Here is a 26550-nt window from a genome sequence, read left to right as displayed (position 1 = left end):
TACTGACTTGTCTTGTCATTGTCTTAGCTTCCCAAGCAGATGTAGGCCTGAATGTAAGTAAGGACCACATTACAGGTTTTCCTCAGCAAAAAAGAGGGGAGGGAAAGAAAACACCATGGATACTTCCTGGCCTTTCTTCCTGGGCAGCAGCATTTACTGAGCCAGAAACACAAGCAATAAAGCTGGTGGTTATTGGGGTGTGCATGTTTCTGATGAGTTCTAATCTGTTCATAACGAGTTGATTTCAAGGTTTGGAATCTGAGATGTTTGGCAGGCAATTTGGATACACAGGCATGAGCTCATCAGAAGACTTACTTATAGGGCTGGGGATTTAGCTCAGTGGTTCTGCCACCTGCCTCGCAAACACAAGGACCTGAGTTCGATCCCTGGTACCAAAAAAAAAAAAAGATTTACTTATAACTGAGAGCCTTCACATTAATAGTAACCTTTGATTAAGTATCATTAAAGGGCCTTTACAACTACACTAATAAAATCGCTTTTGGCAGTATCTCTTAATTATCCAGGTTCCTATCCAGTTTGATTTTTTCCTAAAAATTTTCTCAACAGGTTCCAAGTTTAGATAAATTTTAATTTTCTGAGTATTTAATTTTTAAATTTAATTTCAACTTCCTAAAATTTAAGTCTATGACTGCTTGTGTTTTTAACTACAAAAACTTCTTTTGAGACAGCATCTTGCTATATGGTTCAGGCTGGCCTTGAACTCATGGGGATCCTTCCTGCCTCAGTCTCTCAAGTGCTAGGATTACAGGTTTGTACTACCATACCCCACACTCTTCATGTTTTTTAAAAATGGGTGTTACAATCAGTTTAGCCTAAGTCCTTATCTTTGCTTTTATTCACATTTGCCAACAGCCTTAGAGTCTAAATACAGATATAATTTACTCAGGCAGCTAGTAGGGGATTCAGAGAGAGGTAATTGTTTTTGTTCTGTAGACAATTTCCTCAATACCACCTAAGCAGAAGAACTGTTTTAATTTAGTGATCATAGACTGTATCATATCATGTCCTTCATACCTGATTAAATAAGATCTTTACTAGAACAAAAATTCATCCCTGACAACTGAAATCACTTGAATTCAATGCTCAACGAAAGGACTCGCTGTAATTGTTAAGTGAATTATTTACAAGCAGAAATATTATATTTGAACACCACCACTGAAGTGCAGTAAGGTCATTGGGATTGATAAACTGGAGGAAGAGCTACAAAAGAAAAGGGAGAAACTGACTTTCAACTACCATGAATTAGTTTATCTTCTTGGTAAAAAATGGCCTGTATGACCTTGACTACTTTATCTTCAGCTCAATGCTTAATTCTGAAGGGTGTGGTAAAAGAGTAAGATAATATTCATAAAAACTTTAAAGGCACAGTTTGAGAAGGATGTGTTGTTTCACAATCCTGTCTTTAATGATTTACTCAATGATGTTTTTCTAGATCAGAGGTTAGACACCACTGAACTCACCTGTTCAGTCAATGCTGCAATACTTAAATTCCTGAAGGAAAGCATTCTTGTGGTTAATATAAATGGTGGATGGCCAATGCTTACATTATTTTAGGGTCAAAGATCAAATAAAGAGATATGGCAGAGAACTGAACAAACAAGTTTGAGAGCCTCAAATTTGGGAGTGATGTGTTGTATACTCTCACCAATACCTAACTATTGCTAAGACTGCTTGAGCAGCAATATCAGTGATCAAAATATATTCTTACTGACTGAACAGCACCAACAGTGATAGTGAAGGATATTTGGAGGGGAGTGAATCTTCATAGCAGAAAAAGGTACTTCCAGAAAACAGTAGGGGAAAGAAAGTTTTAAATAGTATAAGTTATAGTTAAGAGTTGTAAATTAATTTGGCTTGATTCTTTAAAAGAAAACATAAAAACACAGTGCACAAATTGTATTTTTTTTGCCAGACATAATCTGAAATGATTCACCCTACTTCCTCATTTTTGGCCCTTTAAGCACAGAGACTAAGTGTATTAAAGGTTTGGTGAGTCTGCTGACAAGTTCTTGGTCTACACTAGGAAATATATCTGTCCTTGGCTATTTCACATCTGTGCATCTTCAGTACCTGGATATAGGGATAGCCAGAAGCTATGACAGAACTGTGTATACCTAGAAGGTGGGGATGGATGTGAAAATATTTTTTCACTCTATGAAGTTGTACTTCAACCATATACAGTTGTTGTTAGTTCTAAACTACTGAAATGGCTAGGAGAAACAGTAAAAAGGTAGGCAAAAATAACAGGTTGTGAGAAATAAAGCTCATAAGATCACAGAAAAGAAAGTGATCTCTTAAAACTAGGAAGTTTAATATGTTTTCTGGATAGCTGAAATCTAAATGACCAAAATTTGAATTTAGATAGAATCTAGGTAAATTTAGTTAGAAGAAGCAACTTAAAACTGGAGTTAAGAAAATGAGCCCTTCCATGGAGGCCTGGAGGATGGAGGATCATGGAGGATGGAGTGTTTTAGGGTCTACCTCTTCACCATGTAAGTGGGATCTCAAGGAGCCACCATTACTGACAATTTGGTATCTTTTAGGTGTAGTGGGGTGGAACAACAGTTGATACTACTGATCTGAAACAAAAGGCATGCTGCAATCCTTTGTAACAGCTTTCTAAATTTATAGTGTTCTTAACCAAGTTTACTCAAAGCAGGGCAGAACAAAAAGTTCATCAACTACAAATCAGTAATCTTAACTGGAGGACAGAAGTACTCGGGCTGCACTTACTGGGCATGAAACTGTATTTTACTAGCTTTTCTCTATCTCAAGGCTGAATATTCCTAAGAGGCTATTTACTATTCAGAGTAAATAAGTTAAATTCAGTTTAAAGCTTGTGTGTTGTATCTATTTTTCCTTATTGTAATCACTTGTCAAATTTATTAAATTACAATTAAAAAAACTACCAAGGAGATTCTCATTGTCACTTTTTTGTTTTCGTTTTTTCAGACATGCTATTGGTATGCAGTCAAGGCTGGTGTTGAACTCACTCAGGCTGTATGTATGTATGTATGTAGCTCAGGCTGGCCTTGAACTTGAGGTGATCGTCCTGTCTCAGTCATCCTCCTGTCTCAAGCTCCCCAGTGCTGGGGTTACAGGCATGTGCCAACACACCCACTTTTGTGGTCATTTTTTAATGTTTTCAACCTATAGGCCAGTGGTGGTGAACTTATGGCACATATGTTGGTTTTTTTCTAAATTAAACCCTCAGTGTTTGGGTTTAATTGCAGTGCTGGTACTTTGTGATAAATAAGTGGGTTTTGTGTTGCAGTGTAGGCACTCATCACTAAAAGGTTCGCCATTACTGCTATGGTGTACCTAGAAGCCAAAATATAATCAAAAGACTACCTGGAGAGCAGGAAGTCAAGCAAGGTGTCATTAAGCATGACAGTCCAATGCCTGATACTTTCTCCAGGAATGTAAGTCTCATAAACAGACACTTGTGATAGACTACTTTGAAAGTTTCCCCCCCACACACCAAACTGATTTTTATTTCTAACTCTACCATCTCATAGGTAACACTATAGAAGAAGAAAAATATATAACATTTGGCATAATTTAAACAAAAGGATTTAAACAGAGGCTATAAAAGACATGGACCTTGGGTTGGATGGCAAAATTTTTTTTAAAACATAGTCATTAGAAGTTATATCTCTAAGTTTTATCCCTACTATATGTATAACTAAATACTGATCTTGTGAAAGCACAAATCTAAATTATTAATCTAATATATATTATAACTCAAGAACTCCTAGGAGACACTTGGAAATAAATATACTTTCGGAGCTAATACAGTAATTTCAGACAGAAGACAGACCTCTGGCCAGGGCAGATGTGAACTGAGATTTGAACCTTTTTAAGTTAGTGAAACTAGGTTAGACAGATACCTAAACTGACATTTTAGAATGTCAATTTTATACAAGCTCATGACAAGCCAATGAGAATGGACTATTTCTTTGTTTTTGTATTTCTCAGGTGGGAATTAAATCTATGTTGCTCTGTGGGGGAAACTGTTCTCATTTTAAATGACCAGGATAACAATGTGATTAGAAAAATACCACTGCTTAAGTAGAATACAGACAGAGGGGCTAACTGCCCAAGTGAGAAAAAAAAGCATCATATCATGATGGTCCTTTAAAGGCAGGTAAAAGGAAAGCAAATTTGTTGAAAGGCCCAGTAGAGATCAAGCACTGGAGAAGTATCTTCCTATACTGCGCACAGTCCAGGGTGTGAATGAAAGAAGTCAGCAACCAGACAGTATTTCCATTACAATGGGTATATGCTACATTTGCAATAATAATCTCAAAAAAAAATTCGTACCACTGCCTTGCACGGCAGTATATGTGCAGAAGAATGTAAAGCTAAAGGACATATGGAGGAACTTACAAAAACAGTAACAAACAAAAGGACATTAAACAGTTCCCATGATAAGAGCTCAGCACGCTTTTTTCCTCTCAAGAAATAAACTGAGGGCCGGGGATTTAGCTCAGTGGTTTTGTAGCCTGCTGTGCAAGCACAAGGACCCAAGTTCAATCCCCAGTACCAAAAAAAAAGAGAAAGAAAAGAAAAGAAAAGAAAGTGATATGCTTCTGACAAATATTCTTAGGTTTTTTTTGCATAGCAGATTATATATCTAATCAGCAGACAGCTGATGTCCTAAATTTTTCATGATTTTTATGGGATTTCCTGTATCCTAACTTTTCTCATGTTCTCTTGAGATTCTTAGTCTCCATTCAAGAAACCTTATGTTTTAGGACCATGAATCTGTGGTCTTAAAAACACATACTAAAAATTACAAAAATATATTAGTTTATGATGTTCTAAAATTTATGAATTGTCATATTAATAAACTGCTTAAAACTGACACAATGACAGAACTTCTCAATAATTATAATTATTCAAAGGATTCAGACCACTTGGCAGAATGTAAAACATTTAAAAAGGACTCTTAGGCTAAGATTTATAGTGTTTTTTCTCAATTGTTCAAGTTGTGAAAGTTAGATGAGGTAAAAACAGATATATTTATTTTTAAATATAAAGAAAAAGGTTAGCAAAGTTACTTTAGTTTTTCAGAGACAAGTCTTACTATGTTGCTCAGATTGGTCTTGAATTCCTGGGCTCAAGGTATCCTCCTGAATCAACCTCCGAGTAGCTGGGACAAGGCGTGCATCACCGCAACCAATCTGCAAAGTGTTTTTCTTATCTACCATTCTCTCTGGGGTGCTCCAGGAATTAATTAGTCCTTTAAAATCATCCTGACTGCACCTCTCTCTGGAAGCACTTAAGATTACTGCTGATGTACAGGACTAGGGGTGAAATAAGTAGATTCAGCTCTATATTCACATTTTTATTCATGAATACTAGAAGACAAAAATGTAACACTGCCTGCATACATACACACACACACACACGGACATAAGATTAAGGCCATTATTTAGATATTTGATATTAAATATTGTACCTGTTTAGTTTTATTCACTTCAATCCTTATCATTAATTCTATCACTTCCCTTGCTTCCAAATACACCATCCAGTGTAACTACATGGGTTGACTTCCCTTGGAAAATAGTATATTAAAAGCTTCCTTACCACTAGTTTCTCATTTTAGAGCTTTTCACATTATTCAGAACTGCCATCACCCTAAACTCCAAATCTGATCTTGTCAATTTTTTGTATAAAATGTCTGTGAACTTCTTACTGCTTATACTCCATCTTCCTTAATACCTTTTCCATGGGGACTACACTACACAGTTTCTACTCTCCTAGTTTGTTTCTTTTATTATTAAACAGTGCTTATGCTGCATGCTAAATTTTTCTACTTTTCTCACTGCACTGTGAATCTCCTTCAGGTCAGACTCTGTCCTTTTTTAACTTCGTAGATTCGGTCAGTGCCTACAGCTTGGAGCTCAGCTTATTATAGGTATTAAATAAGTAATGAGTAAACCAAGTTACCACATAGTTAATACTATCTTCCTAATGTATTTTTCAAGGAGATTAAAAAGGGCAAAGGAAACATCTATGAAATACAATCAGAGGGGAAAAGAATAAGAATAAGCTTTCAGTGGAAAAAGTGCTCAAATCAAAGTAGGGGGAAAAGGGGAACTTCAGTTACAGTTAGAAGAAATAGGTTCTGGTGCTCCATTACATACTGACTATAGAAAATATACTGTGTTATTTTTTAAAAAGCTACAAGAAAAAGTTTTTTTTGTTTTTGTTTTGTACCGGGGATCGAACTTAGGACCTTGCGCTTGCCAAGCACGCGTAGCACCACTGAGCTACATCCCCGGCCCTACAAGAAAAGATTAAAAAAATTTTTTTTTGAGACAGAATCTTGCTATATAGTTTAGGCTGGTCTTGAACTTATTATGTAGCCCAGGATGGCCTTGAACTCACAGCAATCCTCCTTTCTTAGCCTTTGAGTACAGGTGTGAGCCACCATGCCTAGGTGGAGTTTGAATGTTTTCATCAAAGAAATGATAAATGTTTGAAGAGACAGATGTTTACCCTAATTTGAAAATTACATTTATTAGCATATCACGTGGTACCCCATCAATGTGTAATTTTTGTTTCAATTTACCAAAGGAAAAAAGGGTGAATTCTGAAGGTCAGACGGTGAAATGTAAAGTGCTAGGTAAGAACACATACGGTTTCTCATGTGCCCTCCAAGATACTAGGAGCACTAGGATGGAAAGGTATCATGTAGATAATGGCTTTCAAAAGCTACTACTGAGTTTGGCACGCAGCCTAGAATAACAAATATTGTACACATATCCCACTAATCATATAGATGTGTATAATGTCATACACATTTCAATAAATAAAATAATCCCTACTATATGCTACATACTTTCTCTTTAAAAAAAAAATGCTGGTTAGGACTCATTAAATTGGACTTGCAACATACTAATAGGTTGCAATTTGTGCACCCAGTTTGGAAGACTGGTCTACACAGACTCATCTATCATTAAGAATCAGCTTTTATTAGTTTCTTTTCAATTCATCTCTATCTAGCCAAAATTACACTGCAAAGTATTCCTGGTAAAAATACCTTGAAACGCTGGGTGGGTGGTTGCATGTATGTAATCCCAACACTTGGGAGTTTGAGGCAGGACTGCTGAGAATTCCAGGGCAGCATGGGCTACACTGTGAGTTCAAGGCTAGCTTGAACTAGATAGTGAGACTCTGTCTCAAAAACCAAAAAAACCCAAAAAACAAAAAAACCCCTCCAAAACCTTAAGTCAATTAGATGTTGGAAGAAACATCTCTAAACTATGTTAGTTATAATCTGAGCTGTTGGTTTCAAATGCACATAATTTCTATCTGATAAAAATGATATCTATTAAATAGGCAGAATTCCAAAGTTCTTTCATTGAAAAACTAAAGTTATGATAATTAAATGCACACACTTAGCTCTTATATTATCCACACACTAATCATGCTTTAAAAAAGCATTCAAAAAACGTGAAATTTTAGCCTTGGAAAAAATATACAAAAATTTATTGTATACAATAGAAATGTAAATTTTATGTAACTTTAAATTTTTTTAATCTTAAGCATCTCCTGCTTGTGAACAACTTCTAGTCCATTTTAATTTTGTTTCTGAGATAAGGTCTCACTGTAATTTTGGCTGGCCTTGAACTCACTATGTAGTCCAGGCTGGCCTCAAACTTGCCAAAATAAGAAATACTGGATGAAGTGACCACATAACAGTCATCCTCCTGCCTCAACCTCCCAAGTGCTGGGATTACAGGTGTGCACTACCATGCCTGGTTTCATTTTAATCTTTGAAAAGAAACAAGATAACATTCTCCTAAAAGAGCACTGCAAAATGAAGACAGCATTTCAGGCTTTAATCACAATTCCAACATTTTTACATTCTTTAGAGTTAAAACAAGATTGGTGCTCCCAACACATCTGTCTCACTTTCACAGTTCTAACCAATACAGTCTGATAGTTTCTTTTTTTTTTTTTGGTACCAGAGATCGAACTCGGGTCCTTGTGCTTGCGCAGCAGGAAGAGAAACCACTGAGCTAAATCCCTGGCCAGTCTGATCGTTTCTTACTCTTGCAACCCCTTGCACTAAATTAGAACACCTGCTAGGAGCTTTCACTTAGGATACTTGCAAAGAGCCTGAGCTAGTGCTAATATTGTGCATACAGGATTTCATTTAAGCCTTACAGTAAAGCAATGAGCTTTATTGTATAGGGCCCCTTTACAGAAAAGGCAGGCTCAGAAATACTGAATAATTTATTCATAGTAAGAGAGTTCAAGGGCTGGGATTTCAAGCCTGGCTCATAAAATCCCTCTCAAACTTGGGGCATCTCCCCTCTATTCTCTACCTATTCTTCAAGATGTTTCCTTTATGAAGGTTTTCCTGAAGTCACCACTTAATGTTGATTTTTAACACTTTAATATGCTTCAAATGTAATTTCTTTACTGCTAATACAGATTTCATTTTCATAGTAAAATATCAGTTTATCTGGGTCAAACTAGTTTGAGGTTTAATTAGTTAAAAAAAACTAAAAGATTATTCGTAGGTGAAATCCTCTCATACTAATTCTAGGCTGAGTCAAGAGTGCCAGAGTGGTACAGATTAAGTATAAAGGTTTGTAATCATGAGTATGAGGGGCAACTCACTGTTTGAGGAGGGAGGGACAAGTCCTTTAAGTTTCCCAAGTTCCATGTATTTCATCTCAAAAATGAATGATTAGAAAGGAATCAAGAGTCCTGTCAACTGGTTAATAAAAACCTGAGTTTGCACAACAATGTGAATATCCTTAACACTACAGAATCATACACTTGAAAGTGGTTAAGATAGTGAATTTTGTTATGTACTTTTCTTAAATCACAACTTAAAAAATAATCAAAAACTTTTCTGTGGAATACTTAGAAAAACATAACACATCTAAGTCTCACTTTCATAAAATAATTCAGTGGTTCTAGTGTAGGATCCATGTATGTGTATTTTTAAAAGGCTGATTCTAATTGACTGATTATATATGACGATCCCTTTGCAATCTAATACTCAAGGTAAAACTAGCCTGAATCCGAGAGAAAGATAAACTGTGAATAATAGAACTTAGAATAAAAAATACCTGCTCAAACTCATTTTGCAAAAGTATCACCATATTCATACTCAATTCATAATAAAAACTTAACAAAAACTAGTTTTAAAGACATTTAAAATGACATCCTAAGGCCGGGGATTTAGCTCAGTGGTTCTGGCGCCTGCCTTGCAAGCGCAAGGTCCCAGGTTCAATCCCTGGTACCAAAATAAAATAAAATAAAATAAAATAAAATGACATCCTGATCTATTTTTTTCTCAATTTAGAAAATAAGGCAATGCAAAGGTATGACCTGAGTTTCTAAGACCTTATTATTCAAGGGCTGCAACTATACTTCCTAATGTTCCCATTTGTCTCACATCTATGAGTCTTTATGAATTACTCTTTACAGACAAAATAAGCAAGCAATGTTTCTAGTATACCAACTTGAAAGAAAAGGATAACTAATATTTTAAAACTGCTAGTCAAAAAACAGTATTCTCAGGCCAGGGATTTAGCTCAGTGGTTCCGCTGCCTGCCTCGCAAGCGCAAGGTCCTGAGTTTGATCCCTGGTACCAAAAAACCCACCAAAACCCCAAAAAACAGTATTCTCACGTTCCTATAAAATCTGCAAATTTAGAATTTAGTACACCTATTTATATCCCCTAGTGCTGGGGATCAAACCCTGGGCCTTGCACATGTTTTGCAAATACTCTTATCATTACATCCCTGCCCCTAATACTTACAAGTTTTGATGGCTTTGCTTACTTTCCAAATTCTAGGTGAATTCTAACCAAACCATGGCTTAAAATGTTAAATACTCATTAACCCTTTTAAAAATCAATGTTGACCCGGAGGTTTGGCTCAGTGGTTCTGCCGCCGGCCTTGCAAGCGGAAGGTCCCTGAGTTCGATCCCCAGCACCAAAAATAAAAAGCAATGTTTTGTTTTGATAATATTCTTTCCACTAACTACTAAAAACAAGGCTTCAGTTGTAGATGCACTTTAATACTCATATTCTCCCAAACGGCAAGTTCAACAATTTGTATAAGGTGAATATGATGAATTGTGTTAAATGCTTATCTTTTGAAAGCAAACAATGACAAAGTGGACAATGAATATAAAATAACAATTTACTGTCAACTTAGTTAACTCATTTAACTACAAATGTAACATCATCTAATCCAGGCATGCTTTTACATTTGAATACAAATGTATGGTGAGAAAAATTCAGTCCTTAGGAAAAACAGTCTACAACTCAGATGTGGCATAAACAACTGTTTCTGTTTTTTTCCATTTCATTTCCTTTATGCAACTCCAGTTCTGTTATGGAATTTTCCTGAGTCCTACACCTGTTAAGACATAGGGCCTCAGAATTAATTTCAAAACAGCAGAATCAGATTAATTAAAAACAACAACAACCACCACCACCACCACCACCACCTCTAGTTTTTTAAAAAAATCCTTTCTTTAAATAGAGTCATAATTAAAGAGCGAAATAGAACTTGAAGATAGGATTACTAAAACAAATTCAATTATGAGATGCTAGACCATAATCCTAGTATACTTGCCTATAAAATATATACTATACTGTATGGACACCAGTTCAGAATGGCAAAAACTGACAAGAATCAAACTGCTATCATTTTAAAATTTACAAAGAAATAACATTTCCAGAAAAATATTCTATAAATAGATGGTGTAACTGAATGAACAAATGAAGCCAATGAGTACACCTATAATACCAAGTTTGATTTTACAAACATAAGACCAAAGGCTAAAACAGCCAATCTGAGACAAAAACTATTAACCACAAGATAAAAAGCTAAAACAACTAACCACAACAGCCTCACTTTTGAATATAAAATATCTGCTTACATGAGCTTGAAAAGGTAACTTTCTGAAATATTTTGGTCATTTTCCAATCTTTAGGAACTGTAATTTAAGTACTCTTCTACTCCCTTTACAAGAACCACTTTACAATACGAGCTTCTGTATACCTAGTTTCCAAACACTGCAAAATAAATACTGATAAACATCCTTTCAAGAATCAGAAGTACTATCATAACCTTAACTGACAATGTTGCTTTTGTACTTATGCCTCCAAAAAAAAAAAAGTACAAACCAAAATTAGCAAATGGCTATACTTTTTTTTGGCCCCAGTAATGTCAGCAGAAAATTTTATCCTAAGAAAACTATGAAAGGCTTAGTCTAGCCAGAAGACACAGGTAGTCCAAGAGGAATTATCCAATTAGTGAAAAGAAACCAAGTTCCAAAGCAGTACTGCACTTGAATACTTAACTACAGTTTTGTAGTAGCAACTTGTAGCAGTCTAAGAGATTTCGTCTGGAAAGAATTTATTATAAAAATTATCAACTCTGATTACATGCAGTTTACTGTATACTTTTCTTACACCTTTTTAAAATCTTTTTAAAAATCATTAAGTATTAAGAAGTAGAAACCAAGCTTTTAAAACAGTTTTCACAACAAAATTTATTAGAAGAATAGTGGTTTTGAAAGTCTAGCATCCAGTGAGAACTACCATACACAACATTACAGCTGGGAATGTTTCTCCAAAATGTCATGGTCAAATAATACAATGGAACCATTAGATTTACACATGCACCAAAGAACTAGCGCTTTTGACATACAATGCAAAAAAAGAAAAAAGGGGGGACCACATGGATTAAAATTTTAAGTACTCATCACATACATTAAGACACAGCTTATTTTAGTCCAGTCAAAAATCAGAACTGCATTTAAAAAATTTAATGTAGTGCAATCAAATCAAAAAACTTAGTTTGTGATCATAAGTGCTCTACTACATAAACATTGATCATAGCAAGGAACAAAAAGTTTAAATCACACAGTACAAAAAATCTGTAAATAAATATAAACTACAGTACAAGAGAAATACTAAATTATACAATTCCGTCAAACTGTAAACAGTATATTGAAATGAGGTCCATAAGAGTTAAGGGGGTTCCTGTTTTGTTGCATGACACTTGAACTTCTAGAAATCTGAAAGATGCCATTTTCCTTATCTTCGAAGGCTATGGGGTTTATATATGGAGAGAATTTCTTTTAAATGTAAGATATCAAATATCAAAGCAGAGGAATAACTTATTTTGTTAACCACAGACAATACTACAGAAGAGTTTTTAAAGCGACAAGTCTTACCATCAGAGATGTAAAGGACTAAAAGACCAGAATTAGAACTTCACATCAGAAAAAAACTTGTCATAAAGCCTTCAAAGCTATAAAATACACTGACAAAATTGTCTGCTGATAGGCAGTCCTCTGCTTACTTTTTGACATTTTACACACTCATGTTAAAACACCAACTTTGGCAGAATCACTACTGGTAAACTCAAAGCACTACTGGCCCAATGGTTCCATCACAGTGGCCAGTGCACAGAATTCTCTAAAGACATTGCATAAACTAGAATGTAGAGGTCAGACACCCAAGGACCAGTCAGTGCTTGAATTTAGTAGTAGTTATGGTGAAGAAGCAAGAGCCACATCAAGGAGGAACTGCACCTGTTATAGTTAACAGAAGCAGTCAGGAATGTCTTTTAATTGTGCTGGCTATTAGTGGCATTTAAAAATATAGTTTAACCACATGTGTATATGTGCATGTACTACACACTTACGCACATTAAAAAAAATACACTGTTAACAGGAACCCCCGTATTATCTGTTCAGTAGTAATAACTGAATATATAGAATGCCACTATAAGAGCGTGAGGCACCGTGTGCTGGAGAGTTATATGCAGCTTTAAAATCTGTTTGGCTGAGTTATACCTGGATACCTGAACTGAGTTTTTAAGTTGACATTCATCAAAGATGTGCTACCAGCACGTCGAAATAAAAGCAAAACAGAAAAATACAAGTCACTGTTAAGTTTAAGAATAGCATCAAAGTACCTGAATTGAGTGAGAAGAATGTGTAAACTGTCCCTGAGGGTTTTTAAACAGTGTGTACAAGTTGGATTTCTAAGAACATTAGTTTTATTTAACAGTGTGGACTGATAAAATACCAATGTCTGACAGTTTAAAAGTGGAGGCTATAAAAGAATTATACGGAAACGCTCCAAAGGTACAGTTTATGAATTTTTTTTTCAAAGCAGCAACAAGCTGCTGTAAAAGTACACATCCCATCAGAACAAGCAACATGTGGGAATCAGATAAAGGTTTCTATCTTAGTCTGGTTTTCTGACAGCACAGCATATCAATATCCAATGACTATTAGTTTTTCTAGATCAGAATGTAACTAATTTCGACTAGCAATATAGGATTAGACTTTTAATCAAACACTTTTTGCTATTACATACTAAAATTCCTTAAACTTACTAATGCTGGTAATACTAACCTAGTTAATTATCCCCCCTTCATTTTAGAAATATACCCTTCCACAACTTAAAAACATTAAGATCCATTTCAGTCCTCTGATGTAAAAAGCATGTCAGTGAATTAGTATGAAAAATTTACACAGTAAAAAGGCTTGAATTTCAGCCAAAGATTCTAAATACTGCTCATTCCCTGAAGACTTAGAGGGGGAGAGAATCCCTACCCATTTTCCTAATGATTTATTTTCCCACAATGGTCTGATATAATTTTTCATTTCTGGGAATTTTCCCGTTACCTTTTCTCAAATTCCAAATTCTTAAGCCCGAAATGCTTAATGAAATGGGGAAAATGAGGCAAACACTTAGAATTGTTAGAAAGGTATAAAATATTACTGTCTTTTGTTAAAATAAGATTTATATAAATGTGATCTAATCCCATATTATGTAGCATGTTTCATATTTTTAAACAATCATCCTAAAACTTACAGTACCTAAGACTCTGAAGATAAATTAAGACTTTAGTGTTGTAACAGAAAAAGTGCTGAATTATCCCTTTTCTAGTATTTAAACTTTTTGGACAAGTGCTTTCCTATTGACAGTAAAGTTAACTATATACCCTTCTACCAAGAAGAAAAGGGTCACCTGGATGAAAGACTTTTAGGAGTATAGCACCTGGTGTTTAGCAAATAATAGGAGTTGTTTCACTCATTCTGAAGGGGGTAAAAATATTCTAGATTGAAATTCTATTTGGCTATTGACTGTTAAAAATCCCTGCTCTACTGTGTCATGTCCTGTGTCCAACTACCCCTGGCCCCCCACCCCCAGTGCCCTTACACACTATCCACTGAGAATCTAATCTCCAAAGAGATCATTTTAAAATTTATGTTTTCAGGACATACCTGAGAAAGGGTGCAATTATGCAGAACAAGGAACCCAAGACTGCACTAATACTGGTTATAGTTTCATAAGTTTTTTTCCCAAGACAAATCTAAAAAAGTTTAAGAGGTATGGATCTTTAAATATGTCTTACTGCTTTAGATTTTTTTTTGGTATGTGTGTAGGGTCATTTCCAGTGTTGAAAAGATTATCTTGAACCTGTTCAGTGACAGTTCAAGATGGAGTAAAGAGTTCATTTCCACATTCAAACAATAAAGATTAAATATTATGATTAAAATATTTCCTACATCCAATAAATCTATGATTAACTAAAAGTGCTTGCTTTTCAGCTTTTATGGATATAGCTCAAAATGAACTGAAAACCTTAAAATTACCCCTCAAACAGTTGCAGAATTAGCTCATGTTTTACTGTTGATCAAATCAATATTAGCCTTGTTTTCAAACAATGTAAAAGACCTTTCTATCAAATGAAGATGGCCCAAGTTTACCACAATGTCTATCCTGTCACTCACTTTTACTGTAATAGGGCAGAATCTGTAACCTTTTCCCTAAAGTCTATTAATTGCCCATTTATCCTACTTTCCCACCCCTCTCCCCTAACCTCCTCGTAACACAGCTACAGTGTTATAGTATAGGGCTAATGTCTGCTTCTTTAAAACATAACTGCAGGACTATTTGGAATAAAATAGATATGCAAATAACCTCTATTTTTCTTTCAGTCAGCATGTGCACAAATCCTATTTAAGTCTCAAGGACAGAATTAATCCAAAATAATCTAAAAATAAAGAGTCTGGAGGTCTGTACTCCTTGTACTACAGTTGTACAGTTTTCCTTTGCAGTACATTTTGAAAGCAACTTTTAAAAAAAAATCTCTATGTAGCTTAGTTTTCTAAATGGACTGTCTGGCTAAAGTCATCAAGTTTTTAATAATACTGGCCTGACTATAGTATTAATGAAGATCTAATTCTAATGGAAAGGTAACAAGGAAAATAATCTTTGATATCTTCATGAAGGTCAAAATTTAACCTATAACTTTCAATATCTCCTATAAAACATTAAGTAGGGCAATTCAATCTATTGCCATATTCTATCACCAATGACAGCAACCTGACCATATAGAAAAACTAGCTCATATGAAAACAACCCATGACATTTGTTTAAAGAATTAGAAAGTAAAAAATAAGCGGTTTCAAAATCAGAGCTACAAAAATAATAGTTATTAAATAAATGATACTAAACTGTCATATATACTTTGCAATGAGTCAAATTAATTTCAGGTTTTGACACTAAGCTGACTCATCCGTCTATTTTATGTAAATAACCAAATAAATTCAAATTTCATTATTATGGGTCAATGAAATATAAGAGAATCACAAAGGCTTAGAACCAGGCCTAGCACCATGTGCTTACTTAGGGTAGGGGAAAAAATATAGCTCACTAGTAGCTTAAAGGTTGCTATGTACTTGCCTTATGACAGAAGGTAGCTATGATATGGGCCTTAACAGGTAGTCATTTTTAGTCTAATTTAGAGTTCTCTCCAGAAAATTGGGAACTAAACATCTCATTGTGCCTTTTGTTGTTTAACTAGGTCATATTATAGCTAAGGTAAAATGCTGGGGAATAGAAATGCCAATTGGTTGAGGTAATGATTTATATAAGATAACCAGAGTTCTAAAGCACTTCAATATTGTAAAGGAAAAATGTACCAAATAAAGCTAATACACACTTCACACTTGATTGAGCTTGCTCACCAGAACTGAACATAATTAACTTCACATAAGGACTCTACTATCACACAAAGCCTTACTCATATTCATGATCTGCTGCAAAGGTTTATCAAGCAACATCTAAACTCCAGAATAACACCTAACTTAATGTTAAAAGTATTATACACAAATATAAATTATTTTTCCTGAAAGAGAGAACTTGTCCTTCATGGTATTTGGGGAACAGAAAAAAGTGTATAGTTCATCACAAATATAATTCAGAGTCACTTGTAAGCCTGCTGAGCAAAGTTAAACACATTTCTGTCAAGCTTGACGACTATCCTGTTTCAGAAATGAGACATGATAAAAATGATAAAAATAGCAACTAGATATCCCTCCACAGAATTAGTGTTTTTGATTTAACAGTGCCACCCACTATATGTTAACTACTCTATAACATCAATGTTCTCTCATTAGAAATGCAAGAATTTATTTTAAATACATTATTATCATTATTTCAAATAATGTTATGTAATCTGAGCAATGTCCTCATCCATCTATGGAAATATGAGAGGAAAAAAGGCTGTTGTGACAAAGACAGTCATGAACTACACTTTCTCATATCATAAAAATGGTCAACTGTTTTTGGGACATGCAAAACTCTGACTAGCAGAAATTAAGCATACGAAGAGATCCATCTCTCTTACACATTTGTGAGGATGTCCCCAAACTACAATATCCACACTGAAAGTGCCAATACAGCATAGTGGCAAATTAAGAAAGAAATCAAATATCAAGGGATCACTGCAGCACAAAGACTGACAGCCAGCCATGTGATGAGCCACCTCCAAGAAATATGTGGTTTAGTGGAAATCTGAACACAAAATTTAACATTAAAAGTGCACCTGAATATTACAAACTAACTTTACAAAACCTACAATAAGGTAAAATATATATCTTTTCAAATATTCAGCAGCTTTTTTGTTTTTTTTTTTAAGGGTTTTTTGAGAGGCTCATGAAATTTAAAAGGGACCACTATCTAATTTCAACCATGCTTCACAAAACAATAATGGCTATTTTATATTGCAGTTACCAATGTAATGCAATTAGTGCTTTAAAATAATCTACACTCAAAAACAAAAAAAACAACCCAAAAAAAACCCACAACAAAAACCCACAAACAAAAAGAGACAGAAAGAGACTTTGGAGAAAATATGCTTATTCAAAAGCTTCTTGGAAAAGAAAATTTACCTGAATATCAAGTCATGACTGATCTCAAGTGTAATGTTTAAAAGCTTCACAGACATGAATATTACAATCTTCAGGTCTCAGGACTTTTAATCTGAGAAAGTTTAGAGTTTGGTTTGTTTTTAAAATTCACTTTCTAACCAAAACAAATAATAGAAGTACTCAAGTTTTCACTATTTACAACTCTCAGCCTACAATCTGAAATGACACAATACAAGTTCTCTTATTTAAACTGCAGCATTAAAGGGTAGGCACACCATTCTTCTGCTGCTCGATTGTCATCCACTGAAACACACATAGAAAATATTTATGTTAGTAAAATGATCACTCCATGTACACTACAATGACAAAATTTACATAACTCAACTCATACATCACTTATATAGACTACCACATAGGATTAAACCTCTCTGAACAGTAGAACTTTACAAAATTTCAACTTTTAGGGCCAGATTTTAAAATGGGCCTTATTGATGTCTTTCTGAGAGGGAATAAAAACAAGCACAAATTAATTTCTCAAAGGACCTTTCTGCAGTAATCTGGGCTACAGAATACCCCAAACATTGTGCAAAAAGGCACCACAGCTGCAATTAATTGTGCTGACAAACTGAGTGTGGAACAAAGGAAGTGTTCCTTTATAAGCTTAACCCTTTGCTTACAGCAAACTTTCCACAACTTCCTTTAACTGTAGATGAAAACCATACATTTCATAATGTATTTTTATTGCAACTTCCAGCTAGGCTAGAAAATATTGCAGAGTCATATACTACTTCTTACTAATCCGAACTGTTTTTTTCTGTTGAGACTAGAAAGCCAAGAAGAAATGGGTTGAGTTGCCCACTGATTAAACTGCTACACAAAATAACCAATTCAAAAGAGGAACTCACGCCCAAGTTATATCAAGAATGAGGAGTGCTTGTATTTTAATAACAGCAATGGTGTGCCTAACCTTTGACACATAGATTGCTGAGGGAAAACTATTCTTAACCTAATTTAATTAACTGCTTCCAAGTTTCAGGTAAGAATTTATACCTTGAGAATACCTGGGCCTACTACTCCTCCTTAAACTGTTAGCAACCACCTGAAATCACCAACCTTAGTCTAATCAACTCTCCACATTTCATTTTATTCAAAACTCCATTTTGGTTTGGAAATATTTAGAAAGACCTGACCACTTTTCTCAGCAGATGAGAGTACAGGGTGGATATGGTGTGTGCACTTTGCTCTGTACAAATAATTTTAATTTGATCACAATAAAAAAACTTCATGGGCTTTATCAGTAACTCATACAAAAACTGTGGAAAACAAGCTATTGAAACTTAATCACTATAATTTTCAAGCCCATCTCAAAAAAAGCCTAGATGCTCTTCAAGGAGTGCTTATACAAACATGATCTCAAAAGTCCTGAAATGTGTGCTAATCAACCATGAATAACAGCTATCAGAAAAAGTTAAGAAGGGAATATTATGCAGGATGCCAAGAAAACAAAAATTCAAATCAACAAAACTAAAAACCAAAAACCAGCTCTCCCATCCTTGTACTAACATTTGGATTAGAGAAGACATTCCAATGAGCTTAACTCCTGACTAAACTATTTTTAGAACAGATAAGCAACCTAAATCATATCAGGTTACCTTGGGACTGTATTTTTTCTCTTACTACAAACTTAGATCCTTCTTCAATGTGGATAATGGGTAGACTATTGAGGATGTAAAACCTAAGTATCATTTCTGAAACATAATTCTCTATAAGCATTTCTTTCCCTATTCTTGCCACCCCCAAACAAATCTTAAATAACTTAAACTAGTTGCTGTTAACAATATTCAATTGTTAGCATATAATCAATTTTGTAAAGAGACTGGAAATTACAAAGAAAACTAGTTTATTAAAATGAGGCATCCTCCATTGTTTTATGTACTGTACCCTGACTGCTCCTGAGTAAGAAGGGAGCTCGTCCTCCATGAGATAAGGCTATATCCTCACTTGTTGGTGAGACCAAATTCTATCCTTAATCTTAAACAAAATTTCAGCGAAGGTAGTGTTCAAAGTAATTAACTGAAGCATTTCTGAAGGTAGTGTGTGCACATTTCCTACCTCCTTCCCCTCTGGGTGAGCACTAAATAAAATGCTAAACTATTAATTAAATTTAATAGTGAGAATAAAATTATAAGGTCTAATTATAAATGACCCAAATAAGTATTTATCATTCAATGACCAAAAATTTTAAATTCAAAGGTTCATTGTTAATTTTTTAAATCCTTCAATCAGTTGAATTACAGAAGAAAAAAATGTGAACAATTTTTTAAAATGGCTTTCCAATTTGTATTGATAAAGCTCCCAGTAGGACAGAGGTGAAGTTTTTTTTAAAAATGGGGGCTTGGCTTCTCCTCTTCTTCTTCTTCTTTTTTTTTTTTTTTTTTTTTTTTAAAGTAAAGGCAAACATAACTTAAGGGGGTGGGGGAGAAAGCATGCAGGCTCTACAGGCAAGGAGTCCACTTCCATGAATCTGTTCTGTGAGGTAAGTCAATTCTCTTTTGTAGAGAAACATGCAAAAGGCTAAACAATATTCCGAGCCATACTGCACATGAAAATTTAAAAATATGCAACATTCAGAATGCACCTTTCACCTCTGTACACACAAGTCAATGCAAAATCTGCAAAGAAACAAGTGTCACAGTAATGAAATTAGGTGCAAGCAATGACAGCTGAACAATGATGCAGTAGTGCTCACCCAGTTTGTACAGTAATTGGCACTCTACAGAATTTCTACTCGTTTTTTGATTCATTTGCACTTTGTGCTGCCTCTCCCTGGGGATCTAATTCAATCTTTACAGAAACATCTGGCCCCTCCGACCTCATTAATTTCATCTTTTTCTTTGGAGGGTTTTTCAAAGTGCCCAGCCTCTCCTTTACTTTGTACTCCAGTGTACTGTGGGGAATCCCATAAATACTCTGAGCTTTGGAAACACTCATTTTTCCACTCATAACCACTGAGATTGCTTCCTCCAGTATCTCACTGTTGTACTGTCTGTAACGCCCTCTTTTCTTCCGAGGCTGCTTGGAGCCAGGGTCTCCTTCTTGATCCGATGTGGGATATGGCTGTCCAGAGGTAGACTGCTCAGCATCTGAGCCCCAAGAATCAGGTCCAGCATCTAACATGCTTTTTCTATTTTGTTTTGGAAGAATAGCCCTTAATTTTTTACTAAGCGCGCTCTCCGTTTGTGAACCCATTACCAAAGAGCTATAGCTGTACTGATCACCAGTGCGAGATTCCCAAGAAAGATCCATTCCTCGAACTTGTGGTATCTTTAAATCTACAGGAGATGAATGGCTCACATCCTTTTTTCCATCTTGTTTTGCTTGAAGTGCCATTTTTGAAAAGGCAGAGTTTTCTGCAAGAAAAGGAAGGTCACTGATGTTGCTGAGTGCACCATTTCCCCTGAACTTCATACGGTTGAGGTTGAATTCATAATGTGGCTTTGCCCAAGAGGCTTCCCTGGATAATATTAAGTGTTGTCCATGATTCTGTAATCCAGATGGCCCAAGGCTGGCAGCTGAGGACAATTGGTTTCTGCTCAGTAGTTCTTCACTAATTTGCAGGGATCGAGCCAGTGGAACTTTGAGTGATGTAGAGTGTCCAAAACCTTCCCTGGTTCCATCCTGTAAGCTTCTTGGAGGTACCCCATCACCACTCCGAAGTCCGTCTGGGCGGTACTGGCTGGGTCTCCCAGGTCGCCTAATTGAATGGAAGGAAACTGATGTGAGCAGGACTTGCACAGGTAGGGAGGGATGGGTGAGGGGACCACTCCTTTATTAGAAGGCCTTGCTTGGGTAACATCACTTTGTGTTATTTATTTATTTTTCTCTAAAAATTAAAAAAAATAGTCTCAGCAGTTAGTTTTAAAACTTGTTCACAAAAAGAAAAAGAAAAAAACAAAAACAAAAACCAGGAGCATTTGGGCAAAGAAAAATTAAACCTGTTGGCTGGTCTCTGGTTGGGTTCACAAATTTTCGGAGAAAAAGTTTCGCGCAACTGTCTGAAAATAGCACCTTAATTATTAATTACAAAGTAATCATCAGTCTCCAAAGATCTATACAGAATTGTGTTACCAACGTGACGTTACCACTAAACAAGTACAATAATAAAAGAGTAAGCCAAATTATTTTAATGCAATGTATTCAACATTCATGACAACTAGCTACTAAACTGAACCACTTACACTGTTGGAACCCACTGATAATGTTCACTTATCCCACAAACAAGTTGATACTGACCGTAAAAATCAATTCCAGATAACATTTATTTTATTTGGGAAAAAATCAGCCCCAATGGGGGAAAAAACACCAAACCGAAAGAAATCAAAAGAGCCACAGCATTTTAACTTACCATACTCCTTCCTTTTAAAACACACTGAGTATCATGATTTTCCATTTGTTAACTTGAGTGACTCAAGCTTAAAAGTAATTACTCTTCTATTTTCACCAAAACTTTGTTCCTTAGGTTCTACTAGAGTATTGTTAGAGATAAACAATTTTGTGGCGGTTTTGTCTAAGAAAAACTTCTCAAAATACTAAAAGTCTATTTTGAAATTTCACATGGATAGCTTTGAAATAGTTTCAAAAACTCAACTACTCACATAAAATGAATTCATATAGTTTTCATTTTCATAAGAGAAAAGTTATCAATTTTAGGACTGGCAACTGGCAAAGCAATGCCCAAGGGGAATGGTTACATTAATGGGGCCTCCAAGTAGAACTCTGCAGAAACAATGTCAAACCAGCTATGTTCTCCAAAACTCTACAGGGACTACTGTTATCATTAATACAATAAGGATAACACTGAATACTCAACTCAAAGATGGGTACAATACTGCTGGTACATCTGTCGTCCATAAAGCAAAACCAAGTAGAAAACAACACTTCCCAATCAGAGGAATAACACAGCAACCTCAACCATGTAATACAAGGGCCTGCTAGTCAAAATTAAGGCGAATTTTAAGCAAGGGATTCATTTATGCAAACTATACTTGGGCTTCTACTACATGTATCCTTCATTACACAACTCAAGTGTTTCTGATTTAGAAGTGGAATCCAGTGACTTGGAACCACGGCAACTTGTATTTAATATAAACCACAATGAGAAGAAGGGTTAAAAACAAAAATTAGTAAATTGTGCAAAATAGATTAAATTAATACTTCTAGGTTAAACAGAAAAGGGGAGGAAGAAGAAAATGATGCAATTTTAAGAGAAAATAAAAGGGGCATTTTAGAAGCCAGTAAGGGAATGCTCCAGTTTGAAGGTAACTTAAGAGTAAGTTGGAAAAGGTTAATCCATTTACTGTCCACTTGTTCCTTTAATATCTAAATAACTTCCCCATTTGGTATTCTAATAAGTTAAATATTAACTTAAGCTTACCAGTTATTTTCATATCTACATAAAATTATTCTTTGGTTAGAACAGTATTCTATTATCTTCATTGTCTAAATATATGTCTAAATATCTTCATTAATTCTTGATTTTTCTAAATGGTTACTAAATACACACAGGGAGAATGAAGACAATTCTTACACTATAAAATTAGGTGGTCAGAGAATTCACTTTAATTTGCTAAGTTATCAAACTGAGTATGCAATCGTATCTTGGCAGCATAAGATGTCTTGCCAACATCCACAACCAATCTTATATTTAAACACACACACACACCCACCCCTACCTATATTTTTCTGAACTGCCAGAATTACAACTGCAGTTCAAAATAACAGCCAAAACCAAATGAAAACAAAAATAAACACGAAGACAAACCCTACTATAGATACCAAGTAAAACATGGAGTTCAATTTTCAGTCAACAACTTCAGCACACATAATACTACTGCCTTTACATCTAAACTTCAGAATCATTTAGCTTGAGTTTCACAATCCAGAACACTCAACAACAAAAAGCCCAATGACATATTCTTACCACATTCATGATTAGTATTAAACGAGCAAAACTGGTCTGTTCTAGCCAATTCTAGCTTTCACTAATATATTTTTAGTTGACTGATGGACTAGAAGTTATTTTACAAAAGCCTGTAGGCAGGTCTTTTGTACAATACAGGGGAGACTAGCATCAATCTATGATGAATTATCTGAATAAAACTGTGGAAGGCTACAAATATTTTCCCTTACCCGTTCCCTTGAGTACTTGAGCAGCCTGGAGAATGGCTCAGGGAAGTGCTGCCAGCACATGGACTTTTCTTAGTGGAAAGGTCAAGTACACCGTCTGTAGAGACACAAAGAAACATCTGATGATATTAAAAACTGGAGCAAACGTGAACTCAATAGGCTAAAAATGAAAAAGCCATAGCCTACTCAACTAAGCAAATATTCTCATCATATATTTCAGGTATTAAGTTCAATATAAAATCAAGATATTTTTCTTCCTGAAGCAATACAAACTTTAGCAAAGCATCATACATCCATTTCTCCAAGGATTAAATATTTTATAGGGCTGGGGATTTAGCTCAGTGGTTCTGCTGCCTGCCTCGCAAGCGGAAGGACCTGAGTTCGATCCCCGGTACAAAAAAAAAAAAAATTTATTAATAGGTCAAAAGAAAAGCTAAGAGATGTTATAGAAGATGATAAGATAAAGCAAGTGAGATACTGAAAGTTGCAATTTACACTGAATGAGATTCTGCTCTAGAACTTATTAGATTTCATTTTCTAATTTAATATGATTCAAATATGAGTTTTTACAGCCCCACAATGTCATACAAACTATAAGCCAAATTCCTCAAGACTTAAATCTACCTGAAACCCAAAAGTACATAAATTTGAATGTAGAATAATTTAAGACAAAAATTTTAAAATTATGAGTTTATATGATTAAATTACATGTATATAGTAAGATGAATCAGTTGTTAATGGTTTATAATTTGTGTGCATCCAAATTATTTCTTGGACATAGCTGCAAAAGTGTTATGTGGAGTCAATCTTTCAAAAAAAAATTTACAGAGATTTAAAATTCAAATGCTGAAATTTATAATGGCATGTTTTTAATTTAAGAAGGTATCAAAATTGATGGGCAACATTAAAGGAAAGAAGAATGAAATAGTCTTGAAACAGGTAAGAGCTTGAAAATGTAACCTAAGAGTCACACTAATCACAAATTCATTTTATTAACACATAAAATTAGAAGACTTTATCCCCTCAAAGATATTTTTCCCCCTTATAAACATATCTAGAAAGAAATCTCATTGTCTAGAGATTTTTTGTGGTACTTAGAACTGAACACAGAGTCTTGGCACTGAGCTGTAGCCTGAATTCTCTTTTAAGACAGGGTCTCGATACATAACTAAATTCCCAGGACCGGCACAAACTTGCAATCCCCTGTGTCTCAGTCTCACTGAGCTACATCCCTGGCTCTTTCTTCATTTTGAGACAGGGTTCTCAATAAGTCACTAGGCTGCCTAGGCTGCACATGAATTTGCCATTCTCATATTTCAGGAGAAACCCAGCACTTCTCCTAGAGTGCTGGGATTATAGGCATGTATCATCATGCCCATTGGTCTGGACGTTTTAAAGCTGTGCCCAAAATTAACAAAGCAAAATAAATGCAATAACTCTCATTTTCAGATGGCTAGCAGAAAGGTCTTGCTGTCTAGTTATGTCAATTTATCAACCCAGGAAAGAACCTACTAACTTGTGCCTGAGAACATTGTAACTTGATTTCAGGTGGTTAGAAATAAATATGTAAGGAATTTATAAATAAAAAAAGTTCACTCTCATATAGAAAAGTTTTGCCTTTTTTAGAGTCATTAAATACTTCTACAAACAGAATTGTAATCTTATACAACCAAGCATTCTACTAGACATCTAGCCCAATTAGACACCTGAAGAATAAATGTACTGCTTAAGGCATCTCCAACCTAAACCAGTAGTAATGTCTACAGACTTTTATCAGAAGGGCAATTTGTCTTATCAAATAGGAAACTTATTACTAAAATACTGTGACAAGCTAAAAACCCTAAAATTCACTAAGGAACTATTTCAAATGTTTTTGTTTCATTTGAAGTCTATACGTTATAATGCCGTCACATGGTTCAACTTTCTCTTGTTAAGAGAATGTTGTCAACACAACATACCTGTTTAAGTGTAACACTGGCTATAAGAAGTTAAACTCGACTAAGTGGAATCACTATGTTGAACTCCATTACTATTAAAAACACCTTTCTGCTGCTTTTTCCTAGTATAAACCAGAAGCTTTTGATGCAACACTTACTCTGTATGTATGCATGTATTTATTTATTTATTGAGACAAGAGACTCCCTACGTATTTCAGGCTGGCCTTGAACCCACTAACTAGCCGAGGCTAGACAGCACAGCAAGATCACGTCTCTTTAAAAGAAAAAAACAAAACACCTAATGTAGTTCTTAAATTATTCCCGAACTCAAACTGGCTGGCCTCACTGGCAGTGATCCTCCTGCTGCAGCCTCCTGAGTAATAGGATTACAGGAGTGCACCACCACACCCAGCTTACTGCAGTATTTAGAACAAAGAGATTTTTAATGAAAACTACCAATGTTTGTTGGTTTGGTTTGTTTTTTTTTTTTTTTTTTGGTACCAGGGATCGAACTTGGGTCCTTGCGCTTATGCAGCAGGCGGCAAAACCACTGAGCTAAATCCCTGGCCCAAAACTACCAATTTGTGCCAAGGAAAACAATCCTCAATAAAACTCTATAAAGACACAACTCTGCAAATATGAATGAACCAAAAGTACCAAGATCAATGTGATCAGGGATCTAGGAGACCACCTACTGGGAAATCTCTTGGAATTTATGTAATGTGTTTGCTGTTCACCACACCCAAACAGGGACTGGGGGGAGGGGGCGCTACTCTAAGATTACTGTATATTCTTCAATAAGAAACTAAAGCCAGTCATTGAATGTAAAACCTTTATACAGTACTTTTAGAAAAAGTCCTTTCAAAGAGGTTAAGAATTACATTTTCTTTTCAAAATAAAAATATATTTAACACCAATAAATTCATATATTTCATAATCTTGAGATTTCTATGACAATAAAATCTCATTACTGCAGATATCACCAACTTATAATTATTTATAGAGGTTCAACAGTGGGTGGGGTGAAATACTTCATTTTTGTGAAATGAAAGTGAAAGGAGATCACAAAGCAACAGGAATACTTAATTTACTTAAACTAAACTTCAGAGACTCAAATTTTTGCTAAAAGGAACTGATAACCTCAAACTTTTCACTAATTTGGATTCTCACTAACAAATTC

General features: G+C 35.0%; 1 protein-coding gene across 9 annotated transcripts in view; it reads right to left on the bottom strand.

Moving 5' to 3' along the window:
* Lcor (ligand dependent nuclear receptor corepressor) overlaps window positions 1-26550 on the bottom strand; it is a 155340-nt gene that overhangs the window by 20781 nt on the left and 108009 nt on the right. For 5 of the 9 annotated variants that reach the window (XM_013069901.3, XM_021253134.2, XM_021253133.2 and 2 more), the window contains one exon: window positions 23437-23530. In XM_013069901.3, coding sequence (XP_012925355.2) covers window positions 23437-23530 — 94 coding nt within the window. Of the gene's footprint in view, window positions 1-11541; window positions 21002-23436; window positions 23531-26550 lie in introns of those variants that run through there. The other 4 variants (XM_087185049.1, XM_087185051.1, XM_021253136.2 and 1 more) reach the window with 1 other exon arrangement.

This window comes from Heterocephalus glaber, unplaced genomic scaffold (genome assembly GCF_053883595.1).
Source record: "Heterocephalus glaber isolate CG9 unplaced genomic scaffold, H.glaber_assembly_v1.0 deba00001497, whole genome shotgun sequence".
NCBI lineage: Eukaryota > Metazoa > Chordata > Mammalia > Rodentia > Bathyergidae > Heterocephalus > Heterocephalus glaber.
This window is presented reverse-complemented; position numbering and strand designations above follow the sequence as displayed.